Here is a 21,998-nt window from a genome sequence, read left to right as displayed (position 1 = left end):
CCAAGAAACGAAAAAAATTATTTGTCCGAAATCGAAGATCAGAAGGTGCCAAATCTCGAACCGCAGAATGCAGAAGGACCAGAATCCCAAAAGGACGAAATGCCGAATATCCTGAGAATTTGGAATTTGTAAAATTTGTCAACTCGACGCTAGTTTTATAAAAATTATGTCATTGTGTTAGACTGTCGTCTATGTCATCAAAGAAAAAAAGAAGGCAAAGGAAAGTTAAGCGTAACGCCGTCTATAAACCGCAAATGGGGATGCTGAAAAGAATAAATGTGTTTCTGACGTCTGGCAACCTTTCGGTATTTTGTCGATTCTGTCTCATTGGGTTTCGGGATTTCAACCTTGTATTGTTTGGTCAGTCGTTATTGATAATTCCGGATTGGTAAATTATCGAAAAAGGCACGAGTCCGACATCGAAAAGTCAACTTTTGACTCTCCGATATCCTCGCAACTCAATATTTTGCCCTTCGTAATCTTGCCGATTCTTAAAAATACATTTCGATATAAATTTTTTTATACATTTTAGCGTTCTTGATTTTTATTTTTCTACGAGACGACTTTTCGTATCCATGGTCTTTCTACGTTTTTAACTGTCGGTAATTTGACTCTCGGGGATTTCGTCCCGTCAACTTTTTCCTCTGTCGCATTTTCGTATACCGCCCTGAAAAATGCGGCGGTATCGCGCCGATCGAACGATTTCTCATCTGACAATGACTCGGGGACTCGGGTTGTGGGAAAATAGGTAATCATGATATTTACGTCTTCCTTATCTGGGGCTTCGGGTCAACGGGCCAACGGCGGAGCTCGTAATCTGAACATCCTTCCTTTTCCACCGTAAACAACGAGTCTGGAATCTGTATTGCATCCGTTTTCATTTCCTCTCATAAACCCTGTACTATGTCAATCCACCGTGGTCGTATAGTTATTTGCGCATTCTTATATCCACCCGACAGTAAACCCTTGTTCCGAGGAATTATAGTAGCAGTTTTACGTTTCAGAAATTGGATGGATATTTTAAAGGATCGCTTGCACGTTCGATTTTAAACAGTTTTCAAAAATTTTATTCATTTTTACGTATGGCGTGGAGTGTAGAAAAAAAATCATCATTTGCCGAGTTACAAATTTTTTGACAACACAGGCTTGCAGTAAAAGTCAAACCCGGTGAAAGATGTTTTTTTTTGTACACTCTACACCATAATTAAAAATAAAATGAATAGTCGATGGTGAGGGTCGTAAATAGGTCGGTTTGGTGCGGTAGTCCTGGTATACTCTGATTCAAAAATTTAAAGTCTCCCGTTGCCGTCTTAATTACTTTCCAGTAATTCGTAAGGAGATGGGAATAAAATAAAAATGAAGAGCTCATCAATTAGAAAGTTACGTCAAAGTTATGAAGTTACGAATTTATCAGGTTCAACGAGGTTCCAATCTGAGATCAAAAAAGAGAAGAAAATGAGAGAGACAAGAAGAAAAAAAAAACAAAAGAAAGAAAAAAAAGAAAACACCGCAAGAAATCTTCTTCGTCGGGGTGTAAAATTAATTATTCAATATATCAAGGATCCCTCGCAGATCGATATCATTCACGCTCGTTTATTACACGATATCAGCTTCCCCGATTCGATAACTTTTCAAAGAGATAGAATTACATTCAGTGCGAAGGGTGTACGGTTCGGAAAAACAATGGTAACTTTACCCCTTAGACGTATAAGTTGGGGGCGGGCAACCGCGCCAGATCTTATCGAGAGATTGAAGATACGAGAACGCGGAGTGCGTCAAATTGATCCCTCTCATAAATTTTACATTCTCCCTTTTTCACCTGCTCACGATCATTTCCGAGTTCGTTGGTTTTTCGTCGTTCTTAAAACCGGGAATTCCGGTTTCTCGTTTCGATCCATCGCGTGGCACAAGCACGGACAGAACTATGAAAGTTGAATTGGTCCGATAAGAAAGTTAGGAAATTAGAGATATGTGGTTGAATATTTTTTAGAAATGTCATTTGCGCCAGTGATGATAAACACGAATGAAACATTATCCCTGCTATGTGATGGAAATGAATTTGAAAAGAGGGCTTAAAATTATTGCGTTAAAAATGCTTCAACTCTGGTCGTTTTGATCCGTTTTTCATGTTTTTTGTCAATTTATTCTCGCCTGCAAAGAATTTTATAAACAGTTTTTTCCAGAGCGGATAAAAGTGGGTTTCTGTTAATACGGTGCAACAAATGTTGGTCAACAACTGAATTTGCGCGTTATAACTAGACTGTAATGTAAGATTTCTTGAATGTTTTTTAAACAAATTGCGGGGATTTGTTCATGGAGCAAACTGAGCTCAAAAACATTACGATTGTATAAAAAAACACTGAAACTTAATTACTTCAAACGTATATAATTGGAATACTTTCTCTTGAATTGTTGATGTCTTATTGTTAGCTTATGTTGGTTGAATTTTCTCTGCAGATTCTGCATTTCATTGTCAGTCATATTTCAGAGATATCGTGCCATTCGTAATCACCGTATAATTTATAATCTAAATAAAATATCGACACTGATAACATACCTCGTAATCTTTCGAACTATTTTTTTGCTTCTTCGCCTGACTTTTGATTCAGATTGTGGACCTCATTGACCCTTAAGGATGTACAGTTTTGAAACAAAAACGTGATGAAACAGAGCTTTAAACAGTGTCATTGAAGCTGATCTGGTTAAATTCAACTGTAAGAGTTCGGAGGAGAAAATGTGAAAACACTGAAGTTAAACTATGAACACTTAATCTCATTATTACATGATTTTTCACCAAAACAATTCGTATCGTTCGTCTGCTTTTAACGAAGAATAATTGATTTTATCCGTGAATGAATTATCCATATACCGTCTAAGTTAAATTGTGATTAACAGTAACTAAAGTATTTCTCGTTGAATCGCAAGTTTAAACTCTGGAAATAATTACGATTGCATAAATCCGAACACTTCGCCAATTGTTTGTCGTACAAATTTGTACGGAATTCGTTATGGAACAAAATGAGCTATGTTTTAATAAAATCGTTTAAAATCTAAGTATTTATCGTTAAAAAAAATAGTGGAACAACGTTATTTTACAGACGTTGTTAACAACGAGGCTTTCACAATAGAAAATCAGCGTCGAAACGGTTTCATCTGCATCGCGGAGAGTCTGTCTTGATCTCGGAGGCAGACTGGCGAAAGGGGGCCGGTGAGTTTTAGGAGGAAAGCTTATCTCCAGTGCAAAGATCGCTCCATGGCTGGTCGGATATGATGATGGCTCGTCAGGCGCGAGTGTAGATGCTAATGATAAGCAGTCGTCGGGGGCGAGGAAGCGAGGCGTCGAAAGACGGAGATGGCTGCCTCGAATTAGATCCTCCCTTGGCGCTGCTGGACCGTTAATAACAATCATTCCTTTGATCCGATCCCGCCTCTGCGCTCGTCCGGCGCTAATTTCCCCCGCGCCTTCGCCTCTTGCCCCCACACGTTCGTCATGTCGAGTTTTTGCTCGAAAAAAGCAGCAGACTCCCGGCTAATTTTCCACGTTCAAAGTGTCGAGATGTTCGGGGGCCAGCGGACGGAAAAAAAATCATACTCGAGCTTTGAACGTGAAAAGTCAAGTACCAGAGAGAGAGAGAGAGAGAGAGAGAGAGAGAGGCGAGGATTTTTTCTCAGCATTTAACATCGAAACCAAATTATTAAATGATCACTTTTTCAATTGAATTTCTAAAATTACACGCTGCAATTATTTCACGATCTCATTTTTACCGTGGGCAACTTGTTTTTTACTATTCGACCAATGCTTTTCTCCCAGCGATGAAAAATTTGTCAGCTTCGAGAACATTTAATTGATTCCGTAGATCGTTGATAATTTATAGATTTCGGTGTCGAGGCCAGTAATATCTGTAATTTCTTGGTTCGACCTGACATATATTTGATAGATTGTACGAAATTAGGGTATCAGATTTCTGATTATTATTGCACGCCTTTTCTGTATATATTCAAATTAAAATACATTCATACCACTTGGAGTGTTCTAAGTTTGGAAGAAATTCTCAACGGAAAAACAGCCCGGAGTTACGAGTGCGTGTGGAGAAAGAGAGAGAGAGAGAGAGAGAGAAAGAGAGAAAGAGAGGGAAAATACTCTCACCTCGAACGAGAATTGAGATATACCCGAAAGGTCGGACACTGACGATTCTGAAATTCCGGCAAAACCGCGCCCTCCAAAATATGGTCCCATCAAGCGAAACAACTTGATCCTAGCACGGTTTTACTTTATAGCCATAGGACGTAAGCTACTTTTATGGAATTTGGCCGGATGGGCGGATTCACTTTATGGATTTCGGGTGGCGTAACAGCCTCCCTCCCCCCACCCCCTCCTCCCCCGCCACCCCTCCCCCTCACCCCGCGCCAAAACAGTAATCGTTGTACGCCGAAACGAGGCGTCGGGGATGAGCTGTTTTTGACGCGTTTCAAACACGGCGGGGTGACGCCCCTGCAGGCGGGTGTATTGTCGGTTAAATTGACCGAGGGAACAAAATCCAGGATCCGTAGGTATACGTATAGAGAGCGTTGTCAGCGTCGCGCGGCTCACACGTGCGTGAATGTAGTTATTTACGGCGTTATATACGGTTTAACCTGCGAATTTGGCGGCCTCCTGTATCACCTTCCGGTCTCATTAATCATTCTCATCTTGCTCCGAGTGCGGCCTACTCGCAACACTCTCGCAACTAGAAACTCGCAACTCGAGACTCGCTACTCCTCGGCTTTCCCCGTGACTATCAGTTAGCCTCCAAGCCTCCGAGATATAACAGGTACGTACCTTAACAGGTGCCGGAGACAAATTGGCTTCGTCAATTCTGCAGCACGTGCGGCTACCGCGCGCTACGCGACATCTACAAATCAAGTTAGCCGGAGAGACTTGACTCTCGGATGTACGTACACTTGGGGTCAATGAATCTGAGACGGCTCATTTTTTACACTAAACGGTTACGTTGGCAACACGGACACAACTTAGAACACAGCGGGGATAATGACTTTTCATATTGACACGTCAATTTTAAGGTTAGATTCGACGGTCACGGGTTACGTTAGGTTTATTGAGATTGAGTTTGTTTCGCGCTCGGCCGACTGTGGCGCTGCAGGTTTCTCCGTGTTGCCAACGTAACCGTCTAGTGTAAAAAATGAACCGTCTCAGATTCATTGTCCCCAAGTGTACCCGTACTAAGAGACGCACCTACCTTGCAGCTTGTGCCTGACCTTTGCTAGCCAGTCGGTACATACTTATTTATATACATATACATGTATGTATACATATTGCGAGGGAACGAGGGGAATAAGTGAGCGGAGCCTGAATTGGCAACTTTGTTAGCGCGGTTTATCGCGCGCCCTTTTATTGCGTAAAATTTTTTTCCTATTTCTTCGTACGTACTTTACCGTTCATTTTCAGGCTGCGTTATTGCGTCCTTCTTTATTCATGCTTCGCGTCTTAGGCCGGAAAAGTCTGAGCCGAGAAACGTGTTTTTGAGATAAAGGAAAAAAATGAAAAATTTTCCAATATCATTTTACCGGAGCATCGCCACCTCGTGCTCTTTTGTTGTCAGCTCGTGTAGCCAACGAGGATGGAACGAGACTTGCAACCCCTTGCGAGACGGGAAACTGCTCTGTAGATAATACATACTTTTAAAACTCGTCGCACTTGCAGGATGGAAAAGCAATTTGACGATAATGATTGCTCGTAATGATTCCCGGGATCGATCCTCTCACACTTTTGATCGAGCCTTGCTCTAAGATTGCAAGACAAAATTATAATAACGTTAGAGGGACGGTTCCTCGTTTCATAGCCACGGTAGATGGGAATTTTTGGAGAGATCAGAATTCCACAGGGTTTTGGGTTATAGTTTAGGATTTTTGGAATCGTTGACCAGCATTTCTATCGGATCACTGCAGGGGTTTTGGATTTTTTATGGGTTTTCGAAAAATTTTATGGGAAATTCCATGGGGTTCCGAGAATTTTTATGGGGTTTCAAGAAATCTAATGGGGAATTCTATGGGGGCTTGATAATTTCACCTGTTATTGATATTCAGACCCCATGGGGAATGATGACTGGCGGGGGTTGGGAATATTTTCATAGACGTCACGGAAACCCATAAAATATTGTATGAACACGAGATAACTCACCTCGACGATAAATTCTCTTACCAAATCTTGCAATACCTTGGGTTTTTTCGGTTTCGCGGTATAATCGAGAGGTCAACAATATGTGCAAACGAAGTCAGTGATAATGGGAATTCCAACCGAGTGAACAATGCGACGAGTGTTAAAAATTCTCGCGATTAATCGAGGTTCGACACATTTTCAAAACCTTATATCGTCCGAAACTATATTCATCTATAATTCAGTCCATCGGTGCGTTGGGTGGGCAAAGAAGTTGATTATACCGCGTAAAATTCTACGTATTTGACAAGAATCGCCTATTTATGTACGTGAGTAAGCCGAGTCTCCATTATCCAGCAACTTACCGGTGCTCCCGTTCCACTTTGTCAACACTAAATAAATCTAGCACCCTCGCCGTGTTGTTAGACAGAATGAGAGACTTTTACAGTCTCGTGCTGTAGCGAATTTAAAAGGTTGAAATATACGTTGCCCGGTTTCTGAACGTACATCGTGATTACCTGTCCAAATTTCTCCCCCGTAGTTAATGTTAGTACAACGCGTCAACGGTGTGCAGTATTCCTATTTTTCACGTGAATATTTTAACAGAGATGTAGAGAACGGCAGGGAAGGGAGACGGGATTATAGCTTTCTATTTTTCTTGGTTGAAAATGAGTCTTCCTCTTTATTTGGACGGGGTGAAAATCGCTTGCTTGATGAATTGATTGCAAGTCAATTTCGCTGTCTCTTTTTTTACCAGCCAAAGCAATTGGAAGGTTTAATAGATTTTTAAAAAACACGCATTTTTCAATTTTACGCGGAAAAAAAACAATAACACTATTTAGACAATTAGTTGGAACAAATATTGCCACAATTGTTGAACTGAAGCATGTTTGTATGCAGTATTTTCGTTGTTTCTGTACAGAAATAAGTTATTGAAAGTAAAAATATTTCATTTCAAACTCGAATTTCATCACAGCGGATAAATATCGCGTGTGAATTGGATGTATACGCTGCAGCGGGGTGTGAAAGTGTTAATTCTTTTCTCTTTCACTCTCATTTTATCATTATTATTTTATTTCATTTTTTCCATTCTTCTTTGCAATTGATGAAATGCGATGAAATTTCCATACCTATCCATACAGAGGCGTGAGGTGTTTTTATATCCTTGTGTGAGGCATGCGGCAACATCAGCAACACCCGATACGCTCTATTTTTTAAGTTGTTTGAGGTCAAAGGTCAACAAAAGACCTTAAATAACTTTTGAAATAGTAGATTCATCACAAAATGACAACGGACCTTTTTTATAGAGCGTTCAAATCCCTGCAAGAATATATCTGCGAATTTACTGCACGACGCATCGTTAGTCAGTTATAAAAATCAGAAGGATCAAAAATCATTTTTCCCACGTATTATTCTTACGGAAATTACAAAAGTCCGATGAGCAACCTTTAAAAGTTAATATTAAGAGTTCAAATTTTAACAGACGTATTTTTATACTTATATCAAAAAAACTTTTGATCCTCTTTCGACGAATAGAATTTTTTTTTTCTGTTTTCCGAACCACCCAGGAGGTGAGGGACGAAAATATCGCCACAAGATCGAATCTGTACGTTTGTTCACGTTATTGACCAGTCGTGGAAAAAAAATAAATAAAATAAAAAAAAAAAACAGTACACCTTTGGGTAAACAATTTTCATTCAAAACACTTATACCTTATTTTATTCAAATTTATCCACCGTACGAATACTTTAGTCCCTCAGTGTACGTACGTGACGCGCTTATCGATGTGTAGTTTGATTAAAAAAAAATTCACACCCTCGTGCGTTTCGCTTTGAGAATGACGATCGTATCGGGTCGGCAAAGCCTGGGCATAGTTCACGGCCATAGCCGTCCGTGTCGTCGTCGCTGCACGTTGGCATGCATCCCTCTGTTCACACCCCCCACCCCCTTTAAAACTATCACACAAACGCTGTATCGGCTCACCCACGCTCCTCTCCACGCTTTTCCGCCATATATTAGTAAAATTTTTCAATTTCCCACAGCGCGACGGAAGAAATTTTTTTCCCCACGACAAGCGCGGCGTGCATGTCACGTATCTCCGATGGGGTATTAAAGTGTGGGCTGCAGATCTCTCCTGCAGCAGAAGGCCAGTCAAACCCGTTCTCGCACTTCTGTATATCACCTCATTTCCGTACGACTTGTGTACGCTGTATATATGTATACACCATATATTTACATCTGTGTGCGTATGTACAATATAGATTTTCACTGCAATATCCCCGGCACGACCGCACGATATAACCACGCGAATTTGCGTTCAATCATAAATAACTCGGAATCGTTGTCCGTGCAGGGTGAGAATCGGTATTCTCGCATAGCCGCGTCGTCGGCTATATAATAGGTGAAATTCCAAAAAAATCCACCAACGCGAGATGAAAAAACAAAAAAAAAAAAAAAAACATGTCTTGTTTCGTTGCATGTTCGATTTTTCGTTTCAAATTTGAGAATTTCGATTCAACTTTTCCACCATGCAGATCTGTGTGAAATATTATGAGTTTCCTGTCCCCGTTTCCTATTTCCGTATCCTCTTGTTTCGCTTCGCGTACGTGTGCGAAGAGAGCGGGATTAGTATTCGCGATTTATCATCCCGAATGAAGCTTGGTGAAATATCACATGTCTCGCTTTTCCTGCAGATCGAGCGAGTAGGGAGGAAGAGTTTAATTTATTAAAGAAAATTGTAGTGTGGGATGGGAGACGAGTGAGAGAGAGAGAGAGAGAGAGAGATGCTAAATTAAAGGGCGTCGAAGAGTCGGTGGAGAGAAAAAGAAAAATTTCTACCTGTCTTGTCTTTAATTCTCAACACCGAACTACGCAATTGCGCGCGTAAATTTATCTGTAACGTACATACGTATATATATACGTATATTCATCCGTGACTGTATCCACGTAGGACGTTTTATTCCTCACGGAATACGAACATTCCATCCATTTTAATTCCAACGGATATTGGCACCGAGTCCCAGTCGGCCGTATATAACGTATCCGTTTCACCTGTATAGGTATATAAACGTAACTTGTATACATCTCAATACACACATGTGCGCAGATACAGTGCACTGCACGAGTGTGGTCGAGGTGCTTCGTAAAGTTCAGACAGTTGGATGGATAGACCGGTATTTCTCATTGTAAGCAAAAAGTGTACCGAATTAAAACGGAAAATTATCTTTGGCCATATCAGTGATGATCACGAAAATAATTGATTCCTCAATTTTCATTTTCATCCTTTTTCCCGGTTGACCGGATTTCGTGCAAAAATTACGTCGCGTTAAAAATCCAGGGCCAAAAATTAATTGATCTTTTTTTTTTGATGTTTCACCGTTCACCAGAGTCTCGAATTTGAACTTCTTAGTGATAATCGGTATTGAAACGAAGCTTTTTCAATAATGGTATAACAGAATAAAATAATCCCGACACAGCTTTTGTAACATCTATACTTATTGGCATATTAAAAATTATTATATTCAGTGATTAAGGATGCATCATTGGTGTGTATAATGATAACAGTAAAGTTGAAACAAATAATTGTGAAAATATAATATTAGTTAATCGAATCGAGTTGAATTCAAACAATGTTTCATTGGCACAAAGGAAGTAGAAAAAAATAGTTGAATAAATTCTCTACATATCGCTTGGATTTGATTATGCTTAGCGACGATGAATTTTTATTAATTCTTCTACGTTTTTTTTTTTTTAATAAATCGTCGGTTTATCGCAATTTTAAACTAATAACAATTTCATGTACCTGCGTACCGTATTTTTGTGATTCACTAACGAGTTCCATGAAAATATCTGCCTCAGGCGATTTGTACGGAATTTATGTACCCATATAATGAGTTGCGAATCCACAGCGATTGGATGAATAACATGCTTTCGGCGTAATGACGTTATTATGATTGCGCTCTGTTGGTTGAAAATTGCGCTGTTCTTTCATTTTTTATTTTTTTTTAAATCCGTTTTCAGTCACGTGAAATGACTGTTTTAGTCAAATACCGCCTACAGATATGAGCCGAAGTTGGAAAACTTTTATTCGGTTATTATCGTTTTTTCGTTTCAAGGCTTTTCCAACCAGACGACGAGTAAAAATACGAGAACAACAAACAATAGAGTTGATTGAAAAATTCCAGTCAGCCAATTGGGTATTTTCACATTTGAAGGAGGTCTTTTTTCGTTACCATCGCATCTCTAACGTATCTCAAGTCACGAATTCCTGCAAAACAAACGATTTTACAATTCATTGGAAATTTCAATTTTCGAGTAATTCCGCCGTCACCCCACCGGCTGGAAACGTTCAAACAATTTACGTACAAACAATCGAATGAAAATTGTTTTCATCAGCTGTTTCCCAGAGCTTGCCGATGTTTCAATTTCAAATTCCATAAGCCACGTACCTACTCCATGGGTGTTTACGGGTTAGCAGCGAGAGTATGGCGAACGTGTAAGCTGTCCCCTTTCTCCTCTTCTTTTTTTTTTTTTTTTCCATCTTTAATACATGTGTAAATAATGCACGGCTCTAGATGAGCGATAGTTACGCACGAGGGGAGGATTTTGAGTGGCAACAAAATCCACCGTCTATCAGCGGATGTGTTTCAAGTGATTTTTCCCGAACGCGGAGGATGCAGGCAGAGGTTTACCACCATCACCCCCTCTGGTTTATTCATTCCACTAGATTTGTCATCCCCGACGCCGAAGGCGGACGGTTATTTATTTTTATGTATATATATATATATATATATTTGTGTGTGTGCGGGCTGTTTTAACAATGCGTCAAAAACAACCTTCCGCGATATTGCGTACATAGAAGGAGAGACACTCCCGGGTTTCGCGTGATAACGGGCACCGGGACCGATATGAATATTGATTTCCTGTTTCTCACGCCGTTTCCCACCCCCCGTAACGTCCCTTTGCTTTCGCCGTAAGCCTGAGAATACCTACGCATAATATTTCTTCGCCCGGCGACGTTACTCACACTTCGAGATATCCCGGAGTTAATTTACAGCTTATTCCGCAGAGCTCAAACACGCGGACAAAGTAACGAAGAAACCTGCCGAGCCACCCTGATTTCTATTTCATTTTATTCCGCATATATTTACCCTACGAAGTATGTTGTACGTGTATTTGTTATTTACTCGGGAGTCTTTGATGTAGGTACGGAAATTGTACACGTGCTCAGAGATTTCGCTCATTACACAGATTTGAATCATTCTATCGGGAAGAACTCGTAATGAATACAAAGTTTAAGGAATACTGGAATTATAGGAAAGAGCTCAGAGATATCGATGCTTGATTTTAAATCGCATGAAAAGTGTTATAAATCTGACGGATTCGTTAGATTTCAATCCACGATGGCTAATTCTTTTACAAAACTAACAACTATCGTCTACAAGGTTACTGAAATAGATTTTCTTTTCCTTCGCCAGTCTGTTTAACATTTCCATTTAATATTCAACAATGCCAGAATAATGAAAATAAAAAAATCCTTACATCAGATTCGTAAAAATTAATCAACTGAATAATAGAATCCGTGTTAGAATGACTTCGAAGAAATTAACTAGGTTATCAACAATTTTTAATCGATTTGTCATAAATCATCGACATCCAAGCCTTCCGGTATTTCAGATTTTTACTTTTTTAAATAGCACTTCACACCTCACGAATATAACAATTTGACGTATACTGAAAGCGAGTCCATCCGGTAATAAAATAAAAAAAAGTATCGATTTTCAGAGATACGAACCTCCTTAAATCGAAGATCGTCACACTTTTATACCCAACCTGTCTCCAATTTGCTGCAAATTACGACGCACGGCTATCTATACGGCAATAACTTTGTACAGAGTCGTTTAGGGGGATGAAATTCTGTTTTATGTGAGAAAGTACAATCTGAGGAAATGAAAAAAAAGGAGAAAAGAAAAAAGAAAAAGATAAAGAAAAGGAAAATGAACGAAGAGAAAAGGGAAGAATAAGCACGCTACGGCTACACCGTATAGTTCTATATTTCCCGGGTTATGGCACCCCCGGCCATCCCTACTTGAATCGTGCAATTTTTATACACCCTGCGTACAAGAATGCCTCCGCCTGATCGCTTACGCAGGCTGGTCAGGCGTCAGGATGGGTATAATGGGATCGGCTGGAGTCCGCGTGTTTTTCTTCCGCGGGTATCGAAGAGTGATACCGAAAGAGCCGCGGGGTGAGGGGGGTGTATTTTTAATATTTAACGAGATGCGGATATCGTCGAATTTCCTTTTCAGGTACGATATGCAGCATTATTGCGCACCGTTAAAATTAAAGAATTCACATCTCATTTTACGTTTCAGGCTTTCCAAATAGCCGGCGTTATTCTCAAGCCAGGTCATTCACGCCGAAGATCCAACGCCGTTCGAGGGGTGGCAACGAAATCACGATCACGTGGCGGGAACTTAAGCGGGGTGAGTTTGATAAACGCTTTTTCCCACTAACGCAAAACAGTTGATCTTCGACCCAATTGAAAAGGTGCCAACTTGTGGATATATTTTTTTTTTCTCCTTCTCTTTTTTTATCACAATTTATACGAGACTTCAATATGGGTGTTGAAACATTTTATCCAGCAATTAATGGAGCTAACGTAAAGGATTTTGAATTTTTTTTTTTTTGATATTCGAAAACGTGCCGTGAGATTCGCAGAAAAATATTTTTAAAGATTTTTTATCATCACTTTCTACGATGTCTTAAAAAGCAAATTTTTTTTTTATCAAATTTCTAAGAACTTGGACAAGATTTTAATGATTATCGAAGAATTTCAAAAGATTCGAACAAATTGTATAATTTAATAGATTATATTTTGATGTCGAATTATTTCGACGGATCTCAGATTAATTTAACAAGCATAAATGATCTCATGAAATTTCAAACCGTTCGGAAAAATTTAACTGTTCAATGTACTAGACATTTCATGCACTGTTTAAAAATTTTATATACGTCGATGTTAATTCATTTTTAATCGCTTTAAAATGACGGAAAATTTGGTATATAAGATTGATTTCCTTTCACGATGGCTTATTTTATTTGGAAAATTATTGAAACACCTTTTTCTTATCACGTAGTACTTGATTTTACAAAATTCCACTGATATCGATTATGATCATCAGATGACAATATCGAATTGACTGCTGAATGCGACTTTTAAACAACAATACTTTGAATGACACGAGCAAACGAAGAGTTAAACCGATTAGATTCTCAAGTTTTTCAATGATTTTCCAGCAATTTGGAACGGAGTATCGATATTTAAGCTTTTGTTTATAATTCCAGTATCTTTTATTTTCATATTTCGAAAGAGTTTCTCATATTTCCCGGAAACGACAGTATTTCTTGATAAAATCGTCAAACATTCATCCGATCCATTGCACGTCCTACGATTACCGCGGGTAAAACCTGCAGATGCGTTATCATCTGCCCGGATTAACGTGAGGAAATGCAAGCTAACGCTGGTCGGTAGATGTAAAGAAAATTACGCCCCCCATAGATCGCATTTAAATTGGAGAGGGTGATTAAAGTACCAACCCTTCTCTCTCCGAGCTTCAGGAGCGAGTTTTGGTCCTGCAGTATTCGGATGAGAATGGACGCGAGTTCCGGCAGCGACCCTCCCGCCCATTCAAATTAAGTTACTCATTTATACCGGGCACTTTGTTAAAATCCGAAACGGTCTGCTACATGCACGTGCCCGAACGGCCGAGAGAGATAAGCGAACCTCCGCCGGGTCAATCCTGATCCGAAATCCTCGGAATGAAACTTTTCGCAGCGGCGAATTCTCGCCTCGGGGGAAATAAAGTAAATCTGATTAATTTCACCTTGGTTGGAAAGACTTTTTATCAACTCTTTCAGTCACAGAGGGATGCTCAGTGTCCTACCTCAAAAATTTACGTATTCTTGTCACCGTTTATTGTTAATTCTGCCTTCAGATTTGCGATCAGCGGCTCCAAAAACCCTTGTGTAACAAGTTTCGGCCAGAATCATCAAATTTTTCTAGCTTTTTTGATTTTACGTCCGCCATGTTGGATCCGGCATCTTGGATTTAGTGATAATTAAATTCTGACTTCGGATTCGTGATCCGCGATCGCAAAAACCCTCGAGTAACAAAACTCAGGCCAAAATATTGAGTGGAAAAATGTGCGAGTGAAAAGGTTCGAAAGGAAAAGATCAGAGTTACGAAGATCGAAACATAGGATTCTCAATTAGTATAAATAACGGGCAAAATATCTACGTATCATAATGACGCGGAAATCAATGTTTTCCCAATTTTTGTATTCTCAAAGATTTTTATTCTCCGTAAATGGATTGGGCGGAACGTCGTGCGCGGTAAATATATAAGTAGAAAATTTATATTTCTTCGTAAATTGTTACAGTCAATCGAAGTCAGAACTTTTGAATCAGAATTTCAAATGAGCGTAACGAAGATTTTTCGACAGAAGAGAGGGGCTAAAATACAGACATTCGAAATATACAGCAATCAGAACGTAAATGTCGATAATGCAGAAAAGTTCAAAGTGTACAAAGTCAGAATATGTAAAGAATGGTCAAAATGTGTGAAAATTGTGAAATCGTGATTGAACTTGAAATTATCATCAATGCATACTTTGGTTTTCTCAATCTTGAGCGAATTACGATTTTTATCACTCCTTTAAAAAAGATAATAAACTATAAACTTCTATATGTCTTGACGATTGTCACACGGTTGATAATTTTACAGACCGTTGTAACATCATCCTAATCTCTTCACTTGAAGAGCTTCTATTTTGCGATTTATCTACATTTCCACCCTCACCCCGTAACCGGTTACCTTTTGGGTAAAAAAAAAACGGCGAATGATTCGAAAAATATAAAATCACGAAGCGACTTGAACCCCTCAAAGTTTTCAAACATATCTTGCGATAAAAATTCTCCCTCACCTAGAGTTGAAATCTCGTAGGTCATATTATTGAAGTTGATTCGAGGACTTCTCGAGTGCCTTTTGGTTCGGTTTGAAAGATGCGGGGTGAGTAAGTCAGTCCCTTAAGCAGTAATCGATTTGTGGATTTTGAAAGCCATTCCGGTAGACAGGCATGTATATATCAGAGAAGATTTGAAGATCTTTCGCCCGAGCGGAGACAATCAAGGGCGGTAGAGAGTGACGCGATCTGCCCTGATGATACAAAGTCGTTGGAATCGTGGATAACTTCAACCCCTACATAGAAAATCAGACACACCGCATTACCCAGCCGCTCTTCTACGCTTGTCTGATTTTTTTTCTTCTTTCCTTTTTCTTCTCTCTTCTCGTCAAAGAGCGAAAACGAAGAGAACGAACGAATGGAGGAGGGTGAAATAAAACCCAAACGATCGGATCGAAAAATGACGGATTACCGCCCCCGCCCCCCCCTCCCCGTCAGTCAGAGATAAAAGCTTCCGGTTATCCAATTCCCCGTGAAAGTCACCTGCGCTCAACTGTCGCTTCGATTACAGAGATATGTGTCTGGCCTCCCCTGCGTCCTTTATTCGCTTCGCGTGATTATTTAAAATTGGACACAACAGAGGGATCTGGTGTGTTTTTTTTTTTTTTATGGTTGACAATTTTTTCATACATCAAAAAAGAACCGAAACGAACAATGAACGAAAGAGCGTAGAATCGAGGTGCAATATTTTGCCACTTTTTCAATATTTAAAGCTCGATTATTCGCGACACTTTCCTTCGGAATGAGCAATGAAATGGAATAAAAATATTAGAGAAGTTTCGACGAGCGGATAGTGATTGTAATCGTTGAAAGTGTGCAATAACAATTTTTTGACACGATCAGTACAGATATTCGATTTTTCATCTGTTATTATCTTAAACTGTGAATTAGAATTTTATTTCGACTGGTTTTTCGGAAAAATCGCCCTGAAACATGCCTTTTCGAGGTTTTTTTGTTTTATTTTTGGAAATCTTATCAACACGTGTAACCATATCAAGGATTTTCTTTCAATGGTGAAATTTTCTCGTTCCTTTCATATTTTCTCGCTAGTAATACATTCTGCAAAATACGACCCATAATAATTAGCATTAACGGTCTTTTCACGATTCAGTCGATCGTGGCTGCGGTTTAAATTTTTACACCAACTTATTCTACTCGTAACTTTCTTACGACTGCATGTAAAATAGTCTGATGTTTGCGATGAAATTTTTCTCAACAATTGAGTAGTTAAAGAAGAATCAAACGAAAATATGCAATTTGTCAAGACGCGTGCGTTCGAAAATTGTGAAAAAGCGGTTATTATGAATCGAATAGTCAAATTCGATTCAAAATTAGAATCAAACATTCGGAATAGTTCGAATAATTCGAATAGCCCGAATAATTCGAATAGCTCAAATGATTCGAATAATCATAATAGCGAGAATTATTCGAATTGTTTGGTTATTCGACGATTTACGGACCTCAAAAATCACTGAACGTTATTTTACACTGAACACGAAAATAGCGCAGGTAATTTAATAACGATTTCGTAATTAGACAATGAAATCGGTAAACAGTTGAACTGTGAGCCAATTTATTCGAAAAATTTGAATTACCTGAAGAATTCGGATCGCTTGAAGATTCGAATTATGCAAAAAGTTTGATTTATTCAGCAAAGTCGAGTTATTCGAAGACTCAAATTATTCGTCGTTTCGAATGATTCGCACACCCCTACTGGAAACTTCTTACAAGATTTCTGGTATTTTAATTCATCCTTAATAAAGTTTGAAAATCATGGATAGAAATGATATAAGTATCAAGGACTAGTGTCGAAGTAACGATAAATTTGAGGTCACTTCCAGGACTCCGTAGGATTATTGCGAAGGAGTACTGGACACCCTGATCATCTACGTACAATGCAATGACATAACTTGGGGTAATTAATTACGGTGAAAACGTGTTTGCTCGCCGTGTACCGTATAAAGTGTAGACCATCTAACCGTATACTTACGGCATAGCGTAATCAAAATTCCTCGAGTTCCGCACTGTACGCTGTCGTCAAAGGATAATTACAGCAGTCTGAGTGTACGCGCATCCTGCCTGCTGCGTGAAATATTTATAGTCGTACAAAAGCACACCGGCGGGTAAACCGTCGGTATTACATCCACAGTCTTGCCACAAGACGAGCATAAATCGTTGGAAGAAAAAAACGTATTGTTGCCGGTTATTGTTGTTATTTTTATTAGATTTACCAAGAATTCCTCGTGACTCGTCCGGCAATTCCGTTGCGAGCATCTCGGACTCGCGGCCTTTAATCCCGATTCACTTCTCATCGTCATTAATTTCTGCGTCCCCGTAAGCTTGCGGAACGGACGGAAGAGACGTCGCATAATTCATCTCGAAAATGACGCTCGTTCAACGTATTTAATCCGAGAGTCGTGTTTTCACGTGTAGAATTATTTCTCGAATCGTGAAAAAGGCTCGTCGAAAAAATACAAATTCAGCATCGAAAATTACTCTCTTTCGAACAATAAGTAGAAAAAGTCGGTCAGCGTCATTTCCTCGATCTGAATTAATCGGCAATTTTTTCCCAATTATATCCCCATCGATCGCTCGCTGACTCACGACGAAACTGCGGTAACAATAATAGGCACCAACGATTGTTTCCCTCCGAGGAATAATTGGTTGATTTGGGTACGGAATCAGCCGGGCATACACGAGAGCCACATACTGTGCGGTAATCTCGGGTGTACAAGGTACGTAAATCCGAGGGGTGAATATTCGAGAAATTCGTTAATTTCCTCACTGGTGTGAGATGCTACGATGGCTCCCGTTAGGGATCGTCTCGATCGATTAACCCCGAAGCGGATCCTGGAGAGCAGACCGAAAGTTGAATCCTTATCGTTAGTCAGGCATCCTGCTAAAATCTATGGCTTTCGCCGCTTTCCTGCAGCCTCATGTGCTGCCGTAGACTCTATAAAGGGATTTATCCTCCAGCACTTCGCCCCGCCCAAAACCCTTTCCATGTAAGTACGGATTTGCGAGATCCTATTTCAATAATGCATCCCTCAATTCCCCGCTACGAATAATTGATCAGAGAAGAATTTCGGAAATTAGAATGACACGGATGATTCGCGCCCTCGAAGCTTATCGCAAAATTCACTGTCCGGAGGAACTTGGTTTTGTCTAATCAATATTTAAAAAAATTTTCAGCCTCATTCGAACAAAATTTCAACCGAGTATCGTGAAATTATCAGAAATGCCTTTCGCTGCGGTCGGTATTCCAAAATGGCGACAAACCAAAGTCTTTCAAGGCGATTACTCTGTACCGGGACCGAAATCTTGGGAAAAAATTTACGGACTGATTTTTTGCCATTGTACCACGTACGCGAGAATTTTTTCAGAATTTTTCGTCAACGGAGTTAAAATTTATGCGGTTTCAAAATCGCGAGGTGGAACAACGCTCACCGTGAATCCGGAAATATATCCGATCAGTTTCTGACGAAGAAGTCGAAACCTTGGAAGATGTTTGACACTGATACGCGACTGGAAACGTCTGAGAAAAGCCGAGTAACATATTTTAGTGAAAAATGTCCTGTTTCAGCGTTGAGCCTGCTCTGCGTGAGGTCGTCGTCGGGCAGCACCGCGATGCTGGAGGCCCCACCGGGCAGCCACGAGGACCTGGTCGAGGCTGCTAGGATACCGTGCACACAGCAATCGGGTGAGTACATCAATTTGGATTATTTTTCTAGTAAAAAACCGATTCGAACATGGCAGCGATAAAAAGCGAAACAATGAAAACCGGGCGAAGCTTGACCCGGGACGGCTTTTAATCCGGATAAACAAGCGTCCGTCTACTCGTGTCGCAGCCGTTTTTAAACGGATCAGCTTATAAAATGAACTTTCGAGCTTTTGACAGTGAAGTTCGAGTCGCGTACCTGCAACGCTGTGTAGTTAAATCCGGTACACAATTTGCGGCTTTGGAAAGACTTTAGCATCCACCTATACGTCCGTGTTCTCGCGTATATAGAGTGCATACACACGGCACAAACGACGCGAAAATCTACTCGCGGATTACGCCGCAAGCACTGCGAATCCAGAAGCGGTATATCTGCTCAGGCGAGGCTAGCTGTAGCAACGAAGCGAGGCTTTGTTAGCTGTGTGTTTAAATGCGAGATTAGCCAAAACGCCTATAAACTTTACTATCAACGCTAATTCATCGCGCGAATAACTCGCCTCCTGTTATCCTTCGAAAAACTGTCCATCAAAATATTCGAATTCCGTATTTATTTCCATTCTATTACATCCGTCAACGTTTCGGACTGTAAACTTACTTACGTGTTTCAAATAATCAAGCCTGTACCATTATCTAATCAGTCATAAATTCGCTCCAACTTGACATTCCCGCAAGGTTCAATTAACAAATTATGGATCCTGAGTTCAACTCTTAATTTAAATCAGTTTCAGTCTGATTACAACCAAGTTAATGAAATAAGTCGAAACAATTCTGAATTTCATTCCTCTTCCGGAGAGACAAGTCCCGCAGCTCGAGTCTTGATCCTTCTCTTCCTCAAGTATTACAGTTTCTTTTTCAAACAGATTACAATTGAAAGAGTAACCTACAAATTTGTTTTTCATACGTGAAAAAACATCGTCAAACGGTAGAAAATTCTAAGAAAGCGATTTTCGAATTGTGCGTTCAGAATGCCGATCTCCGATTGTGTAAAAAATTATCCAATAATCTCACCTCCACTCTGATATTAAAACTTCGAATTTATTCCCACCATTTGTCCCGATGCTTTGGGTTAGAAAGAAATGGCAACCAGCCAACGCCTCGCAGTCGTAATTCACCAACGACGTGTGTACACCACATACGTATCTACGAATACACACCTATACAGTAAATACCCATTGTATAGGTATACATATATGTGGAGAACACCGGCCCTATTGATTTTTAAACAATTTATAAGCTTGCTCCAGGAAAGGTACCAATTTTCATTTCTTCCTCTCTTTCATTCGATACCTAGATTTATTGTCCGAATAATTAAAATACACATATTTCCTCGGTATGCAATCAACGTCTGTTTTCAATAATTTATTTTATCAAATTCAAATCAATTACATAAATCAGGGGTAAAATTCTTTCATATCTGTTGAGCTTGTACGCAAAAAAAAAAAAAAAATCCTGTATTTTCATCGTTTTTTTATCCTGACCGTTGAAGATTTACGATATTTAAATCACATATTTCGAGCTTCGTATAATTTCGGGCAATGAAAAAGGAATGAAAACGAACAAAAATAAAACAGAACAAGAAAGAGAAGAGGAGGACAGTGCGATAATAATAATCAAAAGGGTGTGTATTGTAGTAGCGGAGAGAAAAAAAAAGATGGCAAAAAAATGAAAAGCAAATAAATGAATGATATAAATGGAGGGGGGGGGGAGCAGTAGCCTTCGAATCTAATTGAAACGTCACTTGAGACTGTATGGAAGGATTCGGGGATCGTTAGGCCTTAAATTACCGTAGAAATTAACCTGCAGCTCGCCTTCACGATGAGCGCGTGGCGATGAATATTCATATCGCATGAACCGTTCGAGGAGGGGGTTGAAAATGTGTCGAGAGTGGAGAAACAGGGTCGAAGGAAGTGCGCGAGGTTTGACGTAACGAGAGAGAAAAAAGAACGGGTAAAAATTTTTCCTTCTTCTTCTTTTTTTTTTTTTTTTTTCTTTTTATTATTTATTTTTTCTCTTCTCTCTCTTTGGCAGAACCGGAAGGTAAAAAGAAAAAATTCATTCTCCCCGCCTCTGGTGCAGAATCACTTTACGCGGACGTAGTTTGAAAAATGCAGAGCTCCGTTCTAGTCGCGATGCAACCATAATGTAGTATATTATAACGTATACACGTATGTACATGTAATATCGTATGCATATGCATTTGCGTAGGTGGTTACCCGTGTACCACCTTCTACTTTATACCTTGGTGGGGGCGGGAGGTGAGGGAGGTGAGGGAGTGGGGGGGGGGGGGGGGGAGTGTCTCGCGAAAGTAAAAACTTTTCCTTCGCCAGCGAGAGGATTTATCGGACGGACGGTGAGGCGCAGGGATGGAAATCATGTCGCCTTACCCCGAAGCTCAAAGTCGATGCTGTGTGGAAAAAAAAAAAAAAAGATCGGGAGAAATAATAAAAAATCTTCGTGTATTTTTCACCCGCCTTTTTTTCTTCTTCTTCTTCTCTCTCCATTCTACTCGTTCTTCTTCTTTCTTTTTATTATATTACTATTCTTATCATACGAAAAGGGGGAAGAAAGTTTGGTCATTAAAACGCCCTGAGCGGAGTTTCCGTGACGACGATACAAGGTGCAAGTCCAGAGGAAAGGATTCTTTTATTCTATTTTTCACTTCTTTTAAACACCGCGAAACTTGCGTCCAGATTTCAAAAGTTTCACTTCTGTTCACCGGATCGTTCGTTTTAATCAGCAAATCATCCGTGCGACTCTCTCTCTCTCTCTCTCTCTCTCTCTCTCTCTCTCTCTCTCTCTCTCTCTTTCTCTCTCTCTCGCCATCTCTGTCACTCGCTATCTCTATTTCCATCCCAATGCGCGTCGTAATAATTAGCACACGAATACACCTATATACGAGTATATTCGTAGGCATATAGCCCACCGCAGCGGTTTATTTCAACGAGGAAATTCGCCCTTTCCGGTTCCCTTCGTCATTAGGCTTATAAATTTCAAACTATTTAATTCTTCGGAACTACCCAAGTTCCGTCTAACTTGTCTTGTATATATACACAAGTATACAAATATGTATATGCCTGCCCTGAGATGGAAGGGAAAAGTTTTT

The 21,998-nt window shown here is 39.8% G+C and overlaps 1 protein-coding gene across 2 annotated transcripts in view; it reads left to right on the top strand.

Annotated features, from left to right (window-relative positions):
• Positions 1–21,998, top strand: part of LOC107219773 — a 102,362-nt gene that overhangs the window by 70,489 nt on the left and 9,875 nt on the right. For both annotated transcript variants that reach the window (XM_046731063.1, XM_015658104.2), the window contains 2 exons: positions 12,529–12,639; positions 18,761–18,877. In XM_046731063.1, coding sequence (XP_046587019.1) covers positions 18,805–18,877 — 73 coding nt within the window. In that variant the 5' untranslated portion in view covers positions 12,529–12,639; positions 18,761–18,804. The remainder of the gene's footprint in view (positions 1–12,528; positions 12,640–18,760; positions 18,878–21,998) is intronic.

Source organism: Neodiprion lecontei, chromosome 2 (assembly GCF_021901455.1).
Source record: "Neodiprion lecontei isolate iyNeoLeco1 chromosome 2, iyNeoLeco1.1, whole genome shotgun sequence".
Taxonomy (NCBI): Eukaryota; Metazoa; Arthropoda; class Insecta; order Hymenoptera; family Diprionidae; genus Neodiprion; species Neodiprion lecontei.
Note: the sequence above shows the minus strand (reverse complement) of the source record. Positions and strands in the feature narration are given on the sequence as shown.